Source organism: Galleria mellonella, unplaced genomic scaffold, assembly GCF_026898425.1.
Source record: "Galleria mellonella isolate WM207_F2 unplaced genomic scaffold, CSIRO_AGI_GalMel_v1 utg150, whole genome shotgun sequence".
In the NCBI taxonomy this organism is placed as follows: domain Eukaryota; kingdom Metazoa; phylum Arthropoda; class Insecta; order Lepidoptera; family Pyralidae; genus Galleria; species Galleria mellonella.
In genome coordinates this window covers 1417986-1436955 of record NW_026442002.1, presented here as the reverse complement: position 1 = coordinate 1436955, position 18970 = coordinate 1417986, and the positions used below count along the sequence as shown (strand labels likewise).

General features: G+C 38.0%; 1 protein-coding gene across 1 annotated transcript; it reads right to left on the bottom strand.

The window, feature by feature from the left end:
• Positions 1-294: 294 nt before the first annotated feature.
• Positions 295-18529, bottom strand: LOC113514568 (prion-like-(Q/N-rich) domain-bearing protein 25). The gene is made up of 15 exons (XM_052892101.1): positions 18370-18529; positions 17744-17893; positions 16411-16503; positions 15290-15493; positions 12989-13084; positions 11801-11989; positions 10086-10205; positions 8502-8672; positions 7664-7810; positions 6868-6987; positions 5410-5526; positions 4188-4328; positions 2323-2451; positions 1207-1298; positions 295-1144 (listed from the first exon to the last, which is right to left on the bottom strand). The coding sequence occupies exons 1-14, from the start codon at positions 18401-18403 to the stop codon at positions 1216-1218; spliced, it is 1794 nt and encodes a 597-aa protein (XP_052748061.1). The 5' UTR covers positions 18404-18529; the 3' UTR covers positions 295-1144; positions 1207-1215.
• Between the last annotated feature and the right edge of the window lie 441 nt (positions 18530-18970).

The window sequence follows — 18970 nt, the reverse complement described above, 5'->3', positions numbered from 1 at the left end:
AGAATCACTACTATAATAACTCGTAAATTTAGTACATTTTTTCAGGAAATATTTATAAATCATATACAAGTAAATATTGTTAATTCTGCATATACAAATAAACTGTATTTGGAAGGACCTGGCTTGCAAGGCACAGGTTACCCTAATTTGTTGCCAGGGCAAAAAATATGTAACAGTGCAACCCTGTATTTGTTAATAAAGGTTTATTATTATTATTATTAAAAAAATAGAAGTTCAAAAAACTTCTTTTTTTTTTAAATGGAGCATAAGTACATAAAAAATATTAAACAAAAATTAGACAGATATTTTATTTATTTTTTAAATTGTATATTAAAATATTTATCTCTTTGAATAAACATATCGAAATATGATATATAATACATAGTATCAATAAATATAATAAAATCGTAACTGGTCGCTGTCTGTACACGGAAGGTACATAATAAAAACTATTATAAGGGTGACTTTACGAACACAATACAACCCAAAACAAAGACTTTTAGAATTTTTTGTCTGTTTGTCTCTACGTTTGTGCACGCTAATCTCAGAAATGGATTAACCGATTTGAATGCGTGTTTCACTAATGCACTGCGGTTTGCTCTGCTTAACATTTAGTGTTTGTTTTATTACAATCGGTGCGTAAATAAAAAAGTTATATCAATCTAAAGGATCACATATAAAATGCTATAAAATAACCGATCAGTTGTATTGGCTGAAACTTTATGAAGGTAGGTTATATATTAGGTAGGTTTGAAGCCGGAAGGAGACTTTGTACAAAAGTTATTTGCTTGGGAACCTCTGTCCCATTCGTGTTTCAACCGTGAAGTAGTTGTGTTTGCATGGCTGTGTTTCGGTTTGAATGGTGGGATATGGCGTGAATTTACAGGGTACAGAGGAATAACACTTGAGTCCTCAGGAATGGCAACGCGTGATAGGTATCATGGGCGAAACAGTATACTCTGTTATGTCCACGGTACTGCTCATGTCTATAGGCGACGGTTACCACTTACCATCAGGTGGACCGTCAGCTTGATTGCCATTTATAATTGTTTTAAAAAAAAAAGCATTAAATTTTATTATTTTAATATATTGATAAAAAAAACATATTTGATTAAATTAAATTAAATATATATATATATATATATATATATATATATATATATATATATATATATATATATATATATATATATATATATATATATAATACAATAATTAATGAATACCTACGTACAATAAAGTTATAACTAACATATATATCAATATGGCGGATTGACTTGTCACTGTTGATGATGAAACTGAAATAAAAAAAAAGCAAATAAATACCAGAAGGAAACTATAAGAGTCGTCTCTATGGGAACATCTGTGTTCGTGCCATGAAACAGCTGTTCAAATGGCTGTGTTTCAGTTTGAAGAGTTCTTTTTAGAATTGGTAACCCCACCTGCGCTTTCGGTATACGCTGGCGGAGCACCAGTGAAGGGTGATAGATGAGAATGAAAACAGGCCAGTTAGCCCATCACGATGAATTCATCAGGAATTAACCATGATAGTATCCAGGGGGAACAGCGAGGAGGTCGACCTGGTTGGGTATATTGCTAGCAATGGGATTCTCAGTTTCCATTACTAACAATCCCTTTCCCCCTCCTAGGGGGGTTTTATCAGTAATTGCCACTTATCAGACGAGTTGGCAACCGCAGTTAGGCTTCGGTGTTATTTTAACAGTTGCAATATGGTGCAATAAAGAGTTCAATAAATAAGAGGGACGCTGCTGCCCGTTCCTCGCACTTCCCTAGTCGCCCCTTACGACACCCACGGGAAGGGAAGGCGTGCTTAACTTTCTACTTATATTATAATACATATACACTTAGTAGATTACTGTAAAACACAGTTGAAATGCAATAAATATAATTATCAACGAACTTTTTTATTTTGAAGATTTTTTTTTAAATCCGTTGTATTTTCTTTCTATGTTTGTTACCTCATAACTCCGTCAGTTGGAAACCGATTTGGATCTTCTTTTATCTGAAAGAATATACTTACAGAGTGGATCCATAGAAAAAAATCGATTAAAAAAAAATCAGCAAAACAACCGGTTTTGCCACAGTCGTCGAAGCCGACATTTTATGGAACACAACCTCATCCTCGGTCAGGATCCTCGTCCACGGTGCTGTTCATGTCTATACGCGGCTCTTATTGCTTACCAGCTTCTTTCATTCGTTTTCTTTTTTGCTTTTTTTTTTTTTGTTTTGCTAGCACTTTTTTTTAATGGATCGTCAGCTTGATTGCCGTTCTAAGTTCTCGAAAACACTTAACGCACTCACCGCATGTGTGTAACGTTTCAGAATACACGTAATCGAAGGAGCATTGGCACAGGCTGTTCCTGCAGATCACCCTCTCCGATATGTCCTGAAGGAAGCACTCGCTCGTTCTGGTGCAACTCTCGAACAGACCTGTAGATGTAAATCATTATTCTACTGTTTGATTCGAATAAGCCTGCTTAAAGTGGGGGCAGGATGGGCCGTGCCCACCCCAGAACTGTCAGGTGCCCACCCTAAGATGCGGGGGAAGCTTCGCAAAGGCATGTCTAAGAGTACGCCCCTCACAATACTCACGGGAAATGAAGAGATGGCTCTCCAAAAGGTTATAATAGTAAACCTTATAATAGTAAGTCTTTTTTTTATACCACTGAGGTGGCAAACAAGCATACGGCCCACCTGATGGTAAGTGGTTACCGTAGCCTATGAACGCCTGCAATACCAGAGGTATTACGCGTGCGTTGCTGACCCCGAAGAAACCTCTTTACCCCCCCTTTTGAAGAACCCCATGCTGTAGTCTCTTGGGAAAACCTCGGCAGGGAGCTCGTTCCACAACCTGAGTGTTCGTGGGAGGAAACATCTCTGAAACCGCGCAGTACGCGACCACTGAGGCTGTAGGACATGAGGATGAACTCCCTGTCGATGACGAGCCGTACGATGGTAGAAAGTGGCTGTGGGCATCATATCAGTCTTCATCGTGCCTCTGATCAAACAGTTTATAACTACTCCTCTCCATCCAAAGGTTGCCTGCAAGAGATCGCTCTTAGCGATAAGGTCGCCCATTGTTTTCTCATTGTGATTATTTCTTGTAATTGTTTATATTTATAATAAGTTTACTATTGTAATCCTTTGGAGGAAACAATAAAGAGTATCTATCTATCTATCTGGCTAACCTATAATCAATACAAACATTCACAGAGATAATACAATACGAGACTTCATCGCTGAAAGAAATCTCTTCCAAGCAACCATTGGATGGAGAGGAGTAATTATAAACAGTATGATCGGATTTACATACATACATACATATCTGTCACGCCTGTCTCCCGTTAGGGTAGGCAGAAACAATGGAACGCCATATGCTTCGATTCAAACAAACCTCTTGCGCTTCTGATCAGATTTTTACGTCATAATGTAATAAAATAATCTTAAATATGCAAATGTACGCCTCCATTGTGTTATTTTTTTTATAACACATAGAATAAACGAGATGGTAAGTGACTACCGCCGCCCATGATCACCCTCAACACCAGAGGCATTGCAACTGTGCTGCCGGCCTTTTAAAAAGGAATATGTTTAAATCTTAGATTATATATTATACATAGAGTGTCTCCATACAAATGCTTCGAGAAAAGCGGCTCAACTTTTTCATACAATTTTGCGTGACAAATAGTTAAGAGTGATTCCTTTATAACTTCTATATTTATTTTGTCTAATAAATTCTGCACCTTTTTAATACGTAAACACTAATTTTTTTTTATTAAATAATTAATTATAGATACGTCAAGGTACATTGTGTGCGTAAGTCGAGTACGAGTCAGCTAATTTGACAATTAGCTGACAAAAAGTTGACCCGTTTCTGATGCTATTTTTTTTTAATACATGAAAATGGAATGGTAACCCTGCCCGCGCTATCGGTATCCACCGACGGGGCCAGTGGAAGATGATAGGTGAGAATGAATGCAGGTCAGTTGGCCCACCGTGATGAATTCGACAAGAATTAACCATGGTGGTTTCCAGGGGGAACCGCGTGGAGGTCGACCTGAGAGGGTCAGTTGCTAGCAACGGGGCTACTGGACCTCATCACTAACAATCCCTTTCCCCCCGGCTTGATGCTCTATTTATATAATGCATAAAATATTTATTTTTACTGGTCATGGTCCAGCAGGAGCCATCTCGGAAGTGGTATCCACTGAGGCATACACAGATATTTTCCTCACAAACGCTGGCCTCTCCCAGCACGCTGACACACTGCACGGTATTATTGCATTGCGCTTCATAGCCTGACGCAACTGTAACAAATAATGAACGTTAGAAACGGAGACTAAGTGTCCCCATTGATAGCAATTATCACCGTCTATTTTACTAAACTAGGTCTTAAGATGAACGTGAACGAGTCTAAAATTATAGAGGTGATAGGAACTACCAGAGGGAGACTTTGTACAAAAGTCAATTGCTTGGATGCCTCTGTTCCATTCGTGTTTCTACCGTGAAGCAGTTGTGTTTGCATGACTGTGTTTCGGTTTGAAGGGATATGGCAGTGAATTTACAGGGTACAGAGGAATAACACCTGAGTCCTCAGGAATGGCAACGCATGGGGGGTATCATGCGCGAAACAGTATACTCTGTTATGTCCACGGTACTGCTCATGTCTATAGGCGACGGTTACCACTTTCCATCAGGTGGGCCGTCAGCTTGTTTGCCATTCTAAGTTGTATAATAAAAAAAGTTTATATACGCAGTAACAACATTTATCTATCGATCCATACAAACACCTTCTCATCCTTTCTCATTAAAAATAGTATGGTATCATTTTACAGTGTGCAAGAGTTTTTGATACAAAAAGGTAAACAACCTACTTGAATTGGGGGGAAAGGGATTGTTAGTAATGGAGAATAAGAATCCCATTGCTAACAATCCTCGCGGTTCTCCCTGGAAACTATCATGGTTAATTCCTGATAAATTCATCATGATGGGCTAACTGGCCTGTTTTCATTCTCATCTATCACCCTTCACTGGTGCTCCGCCAGCGTATACCGTTAGCGCAGGCGGGGTTACCATATCATTTTCATTCATAAAAAAAAAACCTACTTGAATTAGCTATCGTGTTACAATGCAGCTGTTGTCAATAGTCCATGATTTGACAGTGACATTTCTTTCCTTTTTTATTGTTGACAAGTGTCTGACATTGTGATGTATTTTTTTTTATATAACATGTCGAATTTTAATGACCTATTTAACATTTATTCTTTTTAAGTTTTAATATTTGCATGCCTAATTATGGCGAAATATGAGAACTTATACTTATTGTAACATTTATACACTTACCATGTTTCTTGTAAATAAATAAATAAATAATTAACAGTTACTTACCCGGCCAGCATTCCTCGGCGTATGGCACGTATTCCTCGTCACATTGACAGGTGTTGTCAGAACATACCGTGTTCTCAATAACACAGTCCGTGTCCTGGTAACACGCACCCCCAATAACTGTAAATACATACATAGAGATAAAAACTTTGAGCCATCCATTGCACACGTAAAATAAATAAATAAATCTCATACAATCGAGTAAAATACCTGGTATGTTAAAATATTTTGCGACCCCAGACTTGTTTTTATGTTAATTCCTAATAAATATGTCTTTATAACTTATTTATTTATTCATTAGTACAAATATATGTACATGGCGGACTTAATGCTAAAAGCACTCTCTCCCAGTCAACCATAGGCAAGTGTCAGAATACTCGAATGCGGTACTAGTAATTATTGATATACATACATACTAAAACTACATATATAAACGAATAAATATATATGAATAACAAATATACTTACACATATATGACATATACTATATTATACACGAAATTGAGAATAGTAAAAGTATTTTGTTCTTTTTTTTACTGAGTCAGTTTCCGCGATTTTTTTATAATTACATAACTCATTTTTTTTCAATGTGTTACTCCCCAGGGGGTCGCGAAGCCTCTATCCATAATTATTAAAAAAAAAAAATACAAAAGTGTTTCGGATTCTCAAGGTTGACTGGAAGAAATCCCTTCAAGAGACAAGGTAGCCTGTGTTAACTCCGCCTGTGTACATTTTTGTTATAACCTAATATCTATACTATAAGTGAATGTACGAAAGTAAATGTACCAAAATGTACACAGGCGGACTTATCCCTCAAAGGGATTTCTTCCAATCAACCTTGAGAACACGAAAGGAGAAAGTGTCTATAGGATTGGTATATAAAGCATAACATATATGGTGCAAAAATAATATTTGAACTAATAAAGATATATATACATATATATAAACATAGAATAACTATTATACATATAAGTAACTCAACTGTCTAGTGTATTGTAAAAAATCTTTTTGTTTAAACTTTGAAGTCATGAAAGGTCTGTGCCATTCTGCGGGTCTACCATGTTTCGTGTCTCCATGACTCAATTTCGTGTTTTTGTTTATACCAAAATCGGACCAATAAATGGAGTTTAACATTTCGTTCGTCATACATCCTATCATAAACGTCCAAAGAAATAATATTTTAACATTTTTAATATTTCCAAACGGCATGTATTATGTAATTTTAACATCAAATTTCTGTTTTGTTTGGCTCCGAAATTTCGGAAAACATTTCAAGGTAAGGTTCAGTCGAGTGGGACTTCCAAAAGTCTAGCAATTTATACAGTAAAGGATTTGGTGTGGGAGTGGGGAGTTGTGTATGGATGTGTTTTTTTTTTGTGAAATACAATTTTAAAATTTTCGAAAAGTCGTGCAAAATCGGTATGGATTACTAGTGTACAATAAAGATTTACAAGAACATACTGGGAGCGCAGTATCCCTCGATTTCCTGGTATCCGTTCCCACAGGAACAGACTCCGTTGAGACAAGCAGTGTTCGCTGTTTCAGTACACTCCATGTCCGCTTGGCACGGGTCTCCGAGGTCTACGAAATGAGAATTTTATAAATACAAGGCGAAACGAAAAACAAATGGTTTTATCACCATTCTATCTGATGTAAATTTCTATTGAAGCCTTCTTGAAAGAGGCACAGACAAGAGAGAGCATACACTAATAAAAAAATAATAATACAGGAGTTGCCACCTTCCAAAAATAAGACACCCAATATATTTTTTTTTTATAGGTGAAAGTAGTATGGTAACCACGCCTGCGCTAACAGGATACGCTGGCGGTGCACCAGTGAAGGGTGATAGATGAGAATGAAAACAGGCCAGTTAGCCCATCATGATGAATTCATCAGGAATTAACCATAATAGTTTCCAGGGGGAATCGCGAGGAGGTCGACTTGGTTAGGTACTTTGCTAACAATGGAATTCTCAGTCTCCATTACTAACAATCCCTTTCCCCCCAATAAAAAATTGTTACCACTCACGAACAATTGATTAATATTTTTGGAAATTTATTGAAATAAACTTTATACTCCAACAATATCACCCCTCACTGGTGCCCCGCCAGCGTATACCGATAGCGCAGGCGAGGTTACCATTATCATCCATTAAAAAAAAAGCAACCCCTTTCTCTCCATGGTATCTATATTTGCTCAGGAAGCCACCAGGAAGCCACCAGGCCACTTATCGTGCTGTTATAAAAAAAATACTTACCAAGCCCAGTGGTCAAGCACAAGCCGTCCACTTCGATATAGCCATCCGGGCACGCGCAGTAGCCTGTACCGTCATCACCAACCAAACACTGGATCTCCATCTCCCCGGCCAAACAGTCACTGTTCACTTCGCACTCTTCACCAATAGCTACGAAGAGAAATGAATAATAAGAGAAGAATAAAGCGCCAGAAGAATCGAAGAAAGGCAGAAGTAGAAACATTATTTTTCTTCATCACCATCGTATCAACCATTAATCATCCGTTGCTGAACATAAGCCTCCCCGTAATGAGGGGTTTGCCACTAGTTGTCACTCTTGGCAGACGGGTTGGCAACCGCAGTTAGGCTTTCGGTGATGTTTTAAGAGAGACGCTGCTGCCTATCCCTCGACCATTAAGTTCCCTAAGTGGTCTCTTAGGACACCTACAGGAAAGAAAGAGGTGACCCATTCTATGCTGGAACCACACGGCAACAAAGTCATTATTTTTAATTCATTTCATTCAGGAGTTAATTACTTAGTTAGTTACTGCATAATCTATGGTTGCTGAAAGGAACGTGAAGTGTGAAGCAAATTGCGACGACCCACTAATCAGCAGCCACATTCACGTCGTTCGTTATAATTGAATTGCTTTTTATATACCGTCACCACTTCGTTTCATATGTATTCAAATTAATGTAAATTTATATAGTACAGTTGCTTACGTATTAAAATCATATATTTAACAACAAAAAATTCGTTATTACTGTAAATCCAGTAAAATAAACTTGGAACTATCCAATCGGCAAGGGCGAACCCAATGCACACATGCCCAAATATTAACAAATAATTTGGATAACATACATGCGAAAAGTCTGCACATCTCTCTGTTCGCGTCCCACACAGCTAGCTCCTGTATACATTCACAGTTCCTTATGCCGAAGGAATCGTTTTGCGGTGGTCCACATATCGCTGCGGCTCCAAATGTATAGCAATTTGCATCCGACACACACGAGTCCGTGATGGTTCTCGCGGCTGAAAAAAAAATTAGAATCAAGTATATAATTTATTAAAAAATTTAAAATCCCCGGACACAAACAAACCTTCCTCTTCTCATTTAACAGTTTCCTCTTGTCGGTGCAACAAATTCATGCATCTTCTTCCAGCCAGCTATATCCCAGGCCATATCCTTGATCTCCCTATAGCAAAATGCTGGGCCACCTTATACGACATGACGATTTTTTAAGAGCATAGTAGAGGGAAAAATAGAGGGCAAAAGAGGAAGAGGAAAACAAACCTTATTAAAGGTAATTATATTTTATTAAAAATATAATTCGTCAGGTCTTAGGTACCAGTCATCACTCCATATTCCTCATAAATCTAGCTAGGCCATTGGTCAGACAAACAAATAATTTTCAAGTTTTTAGTTTTTATTTCATTAGTTCATATACCTTATTCCCTTATAATATAGTGAATATTATTCTTCTAATCAAGCATTTTCATTGGATACCATATTTAAGGAGTTGTGAAAATAAGTTATTCGCCATTTTGTAGTGGCGGCCATCTTGGAGTTTAATTTGCCATAATGTATAGTATTTTTTTTTTACAACACAGGGAGCAAACGAGCATGCGGCTCATCTTTTGGCGTGAATTTACAGGGCACAGAGGAATAACATCTGAGTCCTCAGGAATGGCGACGCATGGGGGGTATCATGGGCGAAACAGTACACTCTGTTATGTCCACGGTACTGCTCATGTGTATAGGCGACGGTTACCACATTCCATCAGGTGGGCCGTCAGCTTGTTTGCCATTCTAAGTTGTGTAAAAAAAAAGTTATTAAGAGACCTCTTAATAAAATAAAAAATAAATACTACAATACTACATAATTGTGTACTGAACTATGTCGTTTCATTTGTGATTTCAAGAAGTATGTAATTGGTAGATCGCACAGGGTTTCGTTAGTAAACAGTAGATCTTGGGTCCTGTTAGGTCGGCCACCCCTGTTTATATATACTAGCTGACTCAATAAACGTTGTTTTACCATATACATTATTTCTAGAACTATACATGAAAATATATCGTACTACAATTACTATATTCGATTGTCATCTTGCAACCTTATTGCGGCATATAAAAATTGCGATTAAACAACAGGGGTTGATTGTAAAAGCGTGAAAATTTTAATTTGTATGTATTTTTCAATGCTAAATCATAATAAAACAAAAATAAAAAAAAATGTCAAAAAAATAAAAATAAAATATTTTGGGGTGAGTCACCCCTATTATTGAGGGCTATGAAAAATAGATGTTGGCCGATTCTCAGACCTACTCAATATGCACACAAAATTTCATAAAAATCGGTAAAGCCGTTTCGGAGGAGTTTGGTAACAAACACCGCGACACGAGAATGTTATATATTAGAAATATATATATATATATAGATCATACCTCTGACGCAATTTCTCATGTCCTCATCAAAGTAGAAATTGGCTGGACACGTGCAGACACCGTCGCGGACTTCGGCTAGCAGCCCGACGCATTGCTCCGCCGTAGATGGGGAACCGAGTTCTGTGAATAATGAACAGTGTTAATGCAGAAGAAGAAATGTCGTAGCTACTTTTTTTTAATAGCTGATAATGGAATGGTAACCCCACCCGCGCTATCGGTATACACCGGCGGGGCACCAGTGAAGGATAATAGGTGAGGATGAAGCAGGTCAGTTAGCTCTCATTGGTGCCTCGCCAGCGTATACCGTTAGCACAGGCGGGGTTACCATTCCATTATCACCCATTAAAAAAAAACATATTAGATACTATAGTTAGAACCCGATTTTTTCGGACCCGAATTTTTAATTACATAGATACATATTTTAAATATAAGGCCCTAATCTGACCTCACCATCGGCACAAGTCGCCCCTTGATGGGGTGAATTGTGCTCCTTTGTCTTTTTGTAGAATACAGTCTAAAAATTACTTGATATTAAATGTATGAATATAGTGTATGGTTGTAACAACTACATTAACTAGAGGGAGACTTTGTACAAAAGTCGATTGCTTGGGTACCTCTGTCCCATTCGTGTTTCAACCGTGAAGCAGTTGTGTTTGCATGGCTGTGTTTCGATTTGAAGCGCAGGATATGGCGTGAATTTACTGGGTACAGAGGAATAACACATGAGTCCTCAGGAATGGCAACGCATGGGCGGTATCATGGACGAAACAGTATACTCTGTTATGTCCATGGTACTGCTCATGTCTATAGGCGACGGTTACCACTTTCCATCAGGTGGACCGTCAGCTTGTTTGCCATTCTAAGTTGTATAAAAAAAAAACATATTGATAATTTATATATTATAAGTATTCATAGTACAGATAGTATCTTGCGATTTAATAAATACGCCACGTTGAACCCCGCCTTGCCCTACTATAGTATAGAAACCGGGCCCTGGTGTCTTTGGACGAGACTATTTAATTACATAGCTACGACTTTCAGAAGAGATATCCTTCAAAGATAAATGCACACCTGCTCACAACATTTGAAGCCGTCTTATCTATGATTTACGACATAATCTACTTATATTATAATATATATATAGTAATATAATAAAGAGGAACGATTTGTGTGTTTATTTGTAACAGATACACTCAAATACAACTATTTATTTTTTTATAATTTTTGCATCTATTTAATAATACATAAATAATATATATTTTTTTTATTGGATGAAAATGGAGTGGTAACACCACCTGCGCTAAACGCTGGCGGGGCACCAGTGAAGGGTGATCGATGAGGGTGAAAACAGGCCAGTTGGCCTATCATGATGAATTCAGCAGGAATTAACCATGATAGTTTCCAGGGAGAACCGCGAGGAGATCGACCTGGTTGGGTATATTGCTAGCAATGGGATTCTCAGTCTCCATTACTAACAATCCCTTTCCCCCTTATTAAATAATTGAATATAGGTACGTCAAGATACATTGTGTGCGTAAGTATATAGAACACTGATTAAAAAAAAAAACAAGTCAGCTAATTTGACAGTTAGCTGACAAAAAGTTGACGCGTTTTTGAGGATCGATGCTCTATCCATATAATGTAAGATATAAAAAGGCAACGAAATATATTTATAAAAACAAACAAAGAAATATATATGTGTAAATACAACTTACCCGCCAAGCAGCCACCTCCATCCCTGTAATAACCGGTTGGACAAATACAAAATCCATTCAGACCAGAACATTCCAAAGGTGAAGGGCACGGGTTCGACACATCACAGGAAGTAAAATGTTCACTCTCAAATGGCCCAACTTTAAACGTGACATTTTTAGTTGATTTCTCTTCTGATTTTACTACAGCACCTGTAATAATTATATTTCTGTTGGCTTTACGTACTCATATTTTAAATTCAAGAATGCTAGTTTCAAACTCGATATTTTTTATGCAACTTAGAACGGCAAACAAGCTGACGGCCCACCTGATGGAAAGTGGTAACCGTCGCCTATACACATGTGCAGTATCGTAGACATAATCGTATACTGTTTCGCCTATGATATTCTCCATGCATTACCATTCCTGAGGATTAAGGTGTTATTCCTCTGTACCCTGTAAATTCACTGCCATATCCCACCCTTCAAACCGTAACACAGCCACGCAAACACAACTGCTTCACGGTTGAAACACGAATGGGACAGAAGTACCCAAGCAAACGACTTTTGTACAAAGTCTCCCTCTGGTCTATTCATGTCTATTATAGTCTATTCATGTAACTAGTCGGACAATTGTGAATTTAAAACGTTAGCCGGCATAAATAATAACAATACAGTATTAATGGAGGAAAGGGATTGTTAGTAATGGAGTCTAGCTGACCCATTGCCAGCAATACACCCTATCAGGTCGGCCTTTACGCGGTTCCCCTGGAAACCATGGTGTTTAATTCTAGTGGAATTCGTCAACATGGGTTAACTGGCCTGCTTTTATCGTCACCTATCATCCCTCACTGGTGTCCCGCCGGTGTATACCGATAACGCAGGCGGGGACACCATTCCATTGTGTTTCATTAAAAAAAAATACAGTATGACTCACTGTAGTTATTATTAAAGTTGATTACCATTTGACCGTTAGAAATAAATCTTATGTATGTAATTTAAATTTATATTTAATCGATTGGATTTTCTTGGATCTATCGAATTGAAATCGAATCAAAATTACGTCAAAAAAAGACATAATGCTCATGTTAGCGGTAAGGGATTGTCGATAGTGTCCCATGGTCAGCAAAACACCCTATGCATGGCTCCTGTACCGTGTACAGGCCCCTTCCCGTGCCCAGTCCCAACAGTGACGTAATATTGTAAACATACCTTTTAAATTTATATTTACGCAGGAGAATGTACTTTGGTCGCACGCGCCATCATTAAATTGACAGTCTTCGTTCAAAACACAGCCATCGCCGACGGCTACAAGGTAATAATAATAATAATAAATAAAGTTTTCGCAAGCATTTAGATATTTTACAATATTCTTCCTACACAATAATAGATTTGCTACAGAAAGCGGTCATCCTCGATACCTGTAACATAGTTAGGAGTTTTTTCCTACCTATGCATTACTTAACTATAACTTTATCTTTAACTTTCCTCATTATTGCCATCGATAACATGTAGAATTTAGAGTCAACCATGCTTGGCTGAGGCACACATGGCTGAACATTTTACCCCCATAAAAAGGGAGATCTTACATCTAATATATATTAATATTTCTTTTTTATACAACTTAGAATGGCAAACAAGTTGACGGCCCACCTGATGGAAAGTGATAACCGTCGCCTATAGACATGAGCAGTACCGTAGACATAACAGAGTATACCGTTTCGCCCATGATACCCCCTATGCATTGCCATTCCTGAGGACTCAGGTGTTATTCCTCTGTACCCAGTAAATTCACGCCATATCCCACCCTTCAAACCGGAACACAGCCATGCAAACACAACTGCTTCACGGTTGAAACACGAATAGGACAGAGGTGGCCAAGCAAACGACTTCTGTACAAAGTCTCCCTCTGGTATAATATATAATAATAATAATAACAGGTGTACTTCCAATATACCTACACCATAGTTTAAATACAATTAATTTACCATAAAACACATACATCACAGTGAAAATCTTCCTGTTACTTCATGCAAGTTGTTAGAGAACCGATAATTCCTTCTAAAACTCCCTTCCTATTCATGCTGTATAACTAACTACAAGCGCCCTCTGTTGCACGAAATGCGATTGTTAGTTTTTAACAGTTAAAAAAAGGAACTCATGACGTGTGGCGTGTATAAAAGAAGAAGATTTCCGAAAGGCTGAAAACTAGTGTCCTGGGACTAAAGAAAACGCAGCAGACGGAATCCAGGAAGTCCTCATTCTTTCCCTTTTATTCGGTTCTCAATGAAATAAATAAAAGAGCAAAATTTTATAATATAAATCGAACACAAGTATATCTAACTAATAATACTTCATCACCATCATCATCATCATCCTATCAGACGTCAACTGTCCACTGCTGGACATAGGTCTCCCTTATTCTGGGTCCCCTATCTGGCTTTGCCAGAAGTAGCCACGCTTGACAGGCGGGTCAACAAGCGCAGTTAGGTTTTGGTCAAATTTAAAGAAAGACGCTGTTTCCCATCTTTCGACCATTAAGTTCTTTTAGTCCCTCTCACAACGACCACGGAAAAGAAAGGGGTGGCTCATTCTATGCCGGGACCATACGGCGTCATACGTATTTATTTATTTATTTAAACTTTAATGCACAGTGAAATTCTATGTACATATGACGGACTTAATACCGGACGGTGTTCTCTACCAGTCGACCATTGGGCGAACAGAGAAATACGTAGGCGGTGCACTATTGAATAGAGGAAATATAAAGTAATACTTGATATGTTCATATAATATAAACATATAAATAGATTAATATAAACATATATATGATATATTAATTATAGTAAATTACTGCAGCGGCCAGCAACTGAAGCATTGATGAACGAACGTGCAAATGTGGGCCGAGGCGTAGCCGAGGCACATATACGTGAGTCCATCAATGCCTAGTTGTGGTCAAGGCTTGTATAGTAGTACTTTTCTCAAACAATGCGCGGAAATCGAAAACAATTTTACTTTTTAATTTCAATGACGAATAACGAACAATAATAATTTTTCACGCGCCATGATGTTCCTTTTTTTTTTCAATAAACAGCTTTCTATTTGCAAGCCAGTTCGAAATTTAAATAAAACATTTTATTAGTTACCTCCTTGGTAGCCATGTTTCGAAGTAAAAGGTCATTCCATTTTTAAATTACAGGACAGATATGAGTTTACATAGTATATTATCTGGCCGCAAAACACGACAGATATGGATTTTCATACAACTTTTGCCGGCCGCCGTCCGCACGTATCTGACCAGTACGGCAATTTTGATTTATCTCGAAGAAGATTGTCAAAAAAATGCTCACATTTTTAAGCATGTTTGAGAAAAATAAATATATACATACAATAAATACATACAAACATATATAAGAACATGAAATATTACTATATAAAGCAATTAGATAAAACAACTGTAATAGAAGAGCGAATAGCAATCTAACTTATCAATTTCTTAATAAATAACCTTACCATAACCAATTTTCCTGCACTCCCCTCTCTGTCTAAGGTAGTACCCATCGGCACACACGCACGTTCCGTTGCAAACCAGGCTGTACGGGTTCCTAAGGACACTCATACATTGTTCATCTCTGATACACGGCTCCCCAAAGTCTACGGAAGACCAGCACCGCCCGAGGTAGTAATGGTGACCAGCTCGACAACTACAGCTGCCGACTGCGAAAGCAAAAGGAACAATGTAAGATTTTGTTGCACGAAGAAAAGAACCGTCTTCAATTGTGGTAAAACTGGTTGGTGACAAAAGAGGAAGGGGAAGACCGAGGAATGTGTAGGAAAAGAAGACATGGGACAGATGGAGGAAACACTAGATGTCATGTCGTATAGGGAGGTCAAGGATATGGCCTGGGATAGAGCTGGCTGGAAGAATTACTTGCACCAATAAAAGGAAACTCTTAAATGAAAAGTGAGAGAAAGAGAGACGATATGGCGGAAGTTACGGTAAGTAAGTAAGTGTCATCATATTATTCATTATTTGTCTATTAAGATTTGCCAGTAGTTGCCACGCTTGGTAGGCGGGTGGGCAACTGCAGTCTGTCTTTTGGTGATGGTCGCTCATGATCACCCACAATACCAAAGGCTGCCGGCCTTTTAATAAGGAATCGCTCTTTTCTTGATGGTTACTTTGTCATATCGGTTCGGAAATACTGTTGCTGGATGTTGGTTCCAAAGAGTGGTTGTGCGTGGAAGAAAGTGCCTTGAAAATCGCACGTTAGAGAACTGTCACTCGCCCAAATAGTTGAGATAGAACTTTAGTTTGTGGCGGGTTGTACGGTGGTGAAAATCAACAGCAGATATCAATCTGAACTATTTCTCAGAACACTCCCCGCGATATATTAGATAAAAGATGCACAGAGATGCAATATCTCTACGCAGTTTCAGTGGATCGAGTCGGACAGTAAAACGCTGATGATTAATTACTTGAGCCAATTGATTGAATCTGGTAACCGTAACACCCAACATGATGCTGTTCATGTCTTTATGCGACTGTTGCCATTTCAATCAGGTGAACCATCAGGGTATCTGTCTACTCCAGATGCCTAAAATGGTGTTTACTCTACGATATTACGCCTTACCCTCCCCATCGCCTTCGCGACGACATTCGAAGGCACTGAACAATCTAGAACACTGGCTGTCTTCGACGCATCTCGAATTGTAATATGGCGCCGCTGGAAAAAATGCATAATTTTTAAATTAAAATGTAAACTGCCATAAGAAACTAGTAATGTAACTTTTAAAATACCCATAACTCATCATATCACCATCATCCTATCGGGTTTTAGCTGTCCACTGCTGAACGTAAGCCTCCTCCTTGGGAGGTTTTTCCAGTAATTGCAAACGCTTGGCAGGCGGATTGGTAACCGCAGTTAGGTTTTGGAGATGTTTTAAGAGGGACGCTGCTGCCCATCCCTCGCCCTCCCTTAGTCGGCTCTTACGACACCCACTGGAAAGGGTTGGTCTATTCTATACCGGGACCACACGGCATTTATTTATGTTTGTAAACATCATATCTCCGTCAGTTATAAGTTGATTTGAAAAACTTTTTTATTTGAAGAGATATTTTTTTTACACAACTTAGAATGGCAAACAAGCTGACGGCCCAACTGATGGAAAGTGGTAACCGTCGCCTATAGACATGAGCAGTACCATGGACATAACAGAGTATACTGTTTCGCCCATGATACCCCCATGCGTTGCCATTCCTGAGGACTCAGATGTTATTCCTCTGTGCCCAGTAAATTGACGCCATATCCCACCCTTTAAACCGAAACACAGCCATGCAAACACAACTGCTTCACGGTATACTTTAGATATACTTTCAGATTGGTCTCCATAGTATTTATTTCCAAATCGGTTCAGTATAGAAAGAAAGAAAGAAATATTTTTACCATGAAATGATGGAAATAAAATGTATTTTATTATATTCTATTTATCTGTTAAATTTATGTATTAATGGAACCAGAGGGAGACTTTGTACAAAAATCGTTTGCCTGGGTACCTTTGACCCATTCGTGTTTCAACCGTGAAGCAGTTGTGTTTGCATGGCTATGTTTCGGTTTGAAGGGTGGGATATGGCGTGAATTTACAGGGTACAGAGAAATAACACATAAGTCCTCAGGAAAGGCAACGAATGGGGGGTATCATGGGCGAAACAGTATACTCTGTTATGTCCATGGTACTGCTCATGTCTATAGTCGACGGTTACCACTTTCCATCAGGTGGGCCGTCAGCTTGTTTGCCATTCTAAGTTGTATAAAAATGAAAAAGAAAATTCACTAAAATGGTGTCACTCAGCTATATGCCATGTTCTTTAGAAGTACTTTAGCTTTTAAATTAAAAGTTTAGTTTTAAAACGTAGTTTTGTCAGAATTAAAGTAGGTACTTTTTTTATGTACATAAATAACATACCATCAACACATGTGCTGCCACCAAGAGCGACCTCCTGGCCAATGGGACACCTGCACCCACCATCGACACATACACTGCCCGTGACGTCACACTCGGAGTCATACGAGCACGACCATAACGCGTCACTTGTATGTGGATAATTAAATAGTACTGAAAACCAGCAAAATATAAATTTAATTCATTACTAGCCTTCTCCCGCGGCGTTGCCCGCTTCTAACTGTGTAGTTCCCGTATATCATTCCCATTGGAACCCTTCATGCATGGCTGTATTTCGGTTTGAAGGGTGGGATATAGCAGTGAAATTACAGGGTACAGAGGAATAACATCTGAGTCGTCAGGAATGGCAACGCATGGGGGTATCATGGGCAAAACAGTATACTCTGTTATGTCCATGGTACTGCTCATGTCTATAGGCGACGGTTACCACTTTCCATCAGGTGGGCCGTCAGCTTGTTTGCTATTTTTCTCCATGTCCTCTACCCAAAGGTTGTCTGGAAGAGATTGCTTAGCGATAAGGCCGCCTTTTGTATCACCTGTCATTAATATTTACACGTATTTGTCATTTTTATTTTCACTTGGCGCAATAAAGTGTAAAATAAATTAAAAAAAAACTTATAAATACTTACTACACAAAATTAATATCCAACTCTTCTGTAACATGACACCGATATCTAATATATATTTATGTATATATATATATGTATATACCGATGTATATTTACCACAGATTAATATCTTACTTGAAACAGTACCATCACAGTTTTCTGTTACAGAATAAATGAGTTGTTCCAATATGTTTTTTTTTTTATCGTAACGATTAAGGCGAATTAGTTGCCTTGATAAGATTAACACATTTGAATAACAGGACAATGGTGTAATAATCGTGTTGTAATAACGTGATGATTGGCCCATTTGAAATATTTCTCTGTATTCATGTATTCATGACTAAACTAATAGTTCTCCCTTAACTTAAGGTTGTCTGTAAGAGATCGCCCTAGCGATAAGACCGCCTTTTGTACCTTTATGTGTATATTTCGATCTGTATTTATGTTACTGTATTTCATTTGAATTATTCACTTGTCATTGTATATTTTTATTTATGGTGCAATAAAGAGTTAAATAAATAAATAAATAAATAAATTAAAGTGTTGATATACTTCCCCATTACATTATATTTATTTAAATTTGTAATAACTTGAATACAATTTCCATTATTTATATTATATT

Excerpts from the sequence above, each read along its gene's own strand:
- LOC113514568 (XM_052892101.1), bottom strand. The coding sequence starts at position 18,403 with ATGTTACAGAAGAGTTGGATATTAATTTTGTGTA. Across the intron at positions 15,494-16,410 it reads TCGCGAAGGCGATGGGGAGG|TCGGCAGCTGTAGTTGTCGA; the intron begins GTAAGGCGTAAT and ends TTGCTTTCGCAG. Across the intron at positions 2,452-4,187 it reads CTCCTGCTGGACCATGACCA|GTCTGTTCGAGAGTTGCACC; the intron begins GTAAAAATAAAT and ends TTACATCTACAG.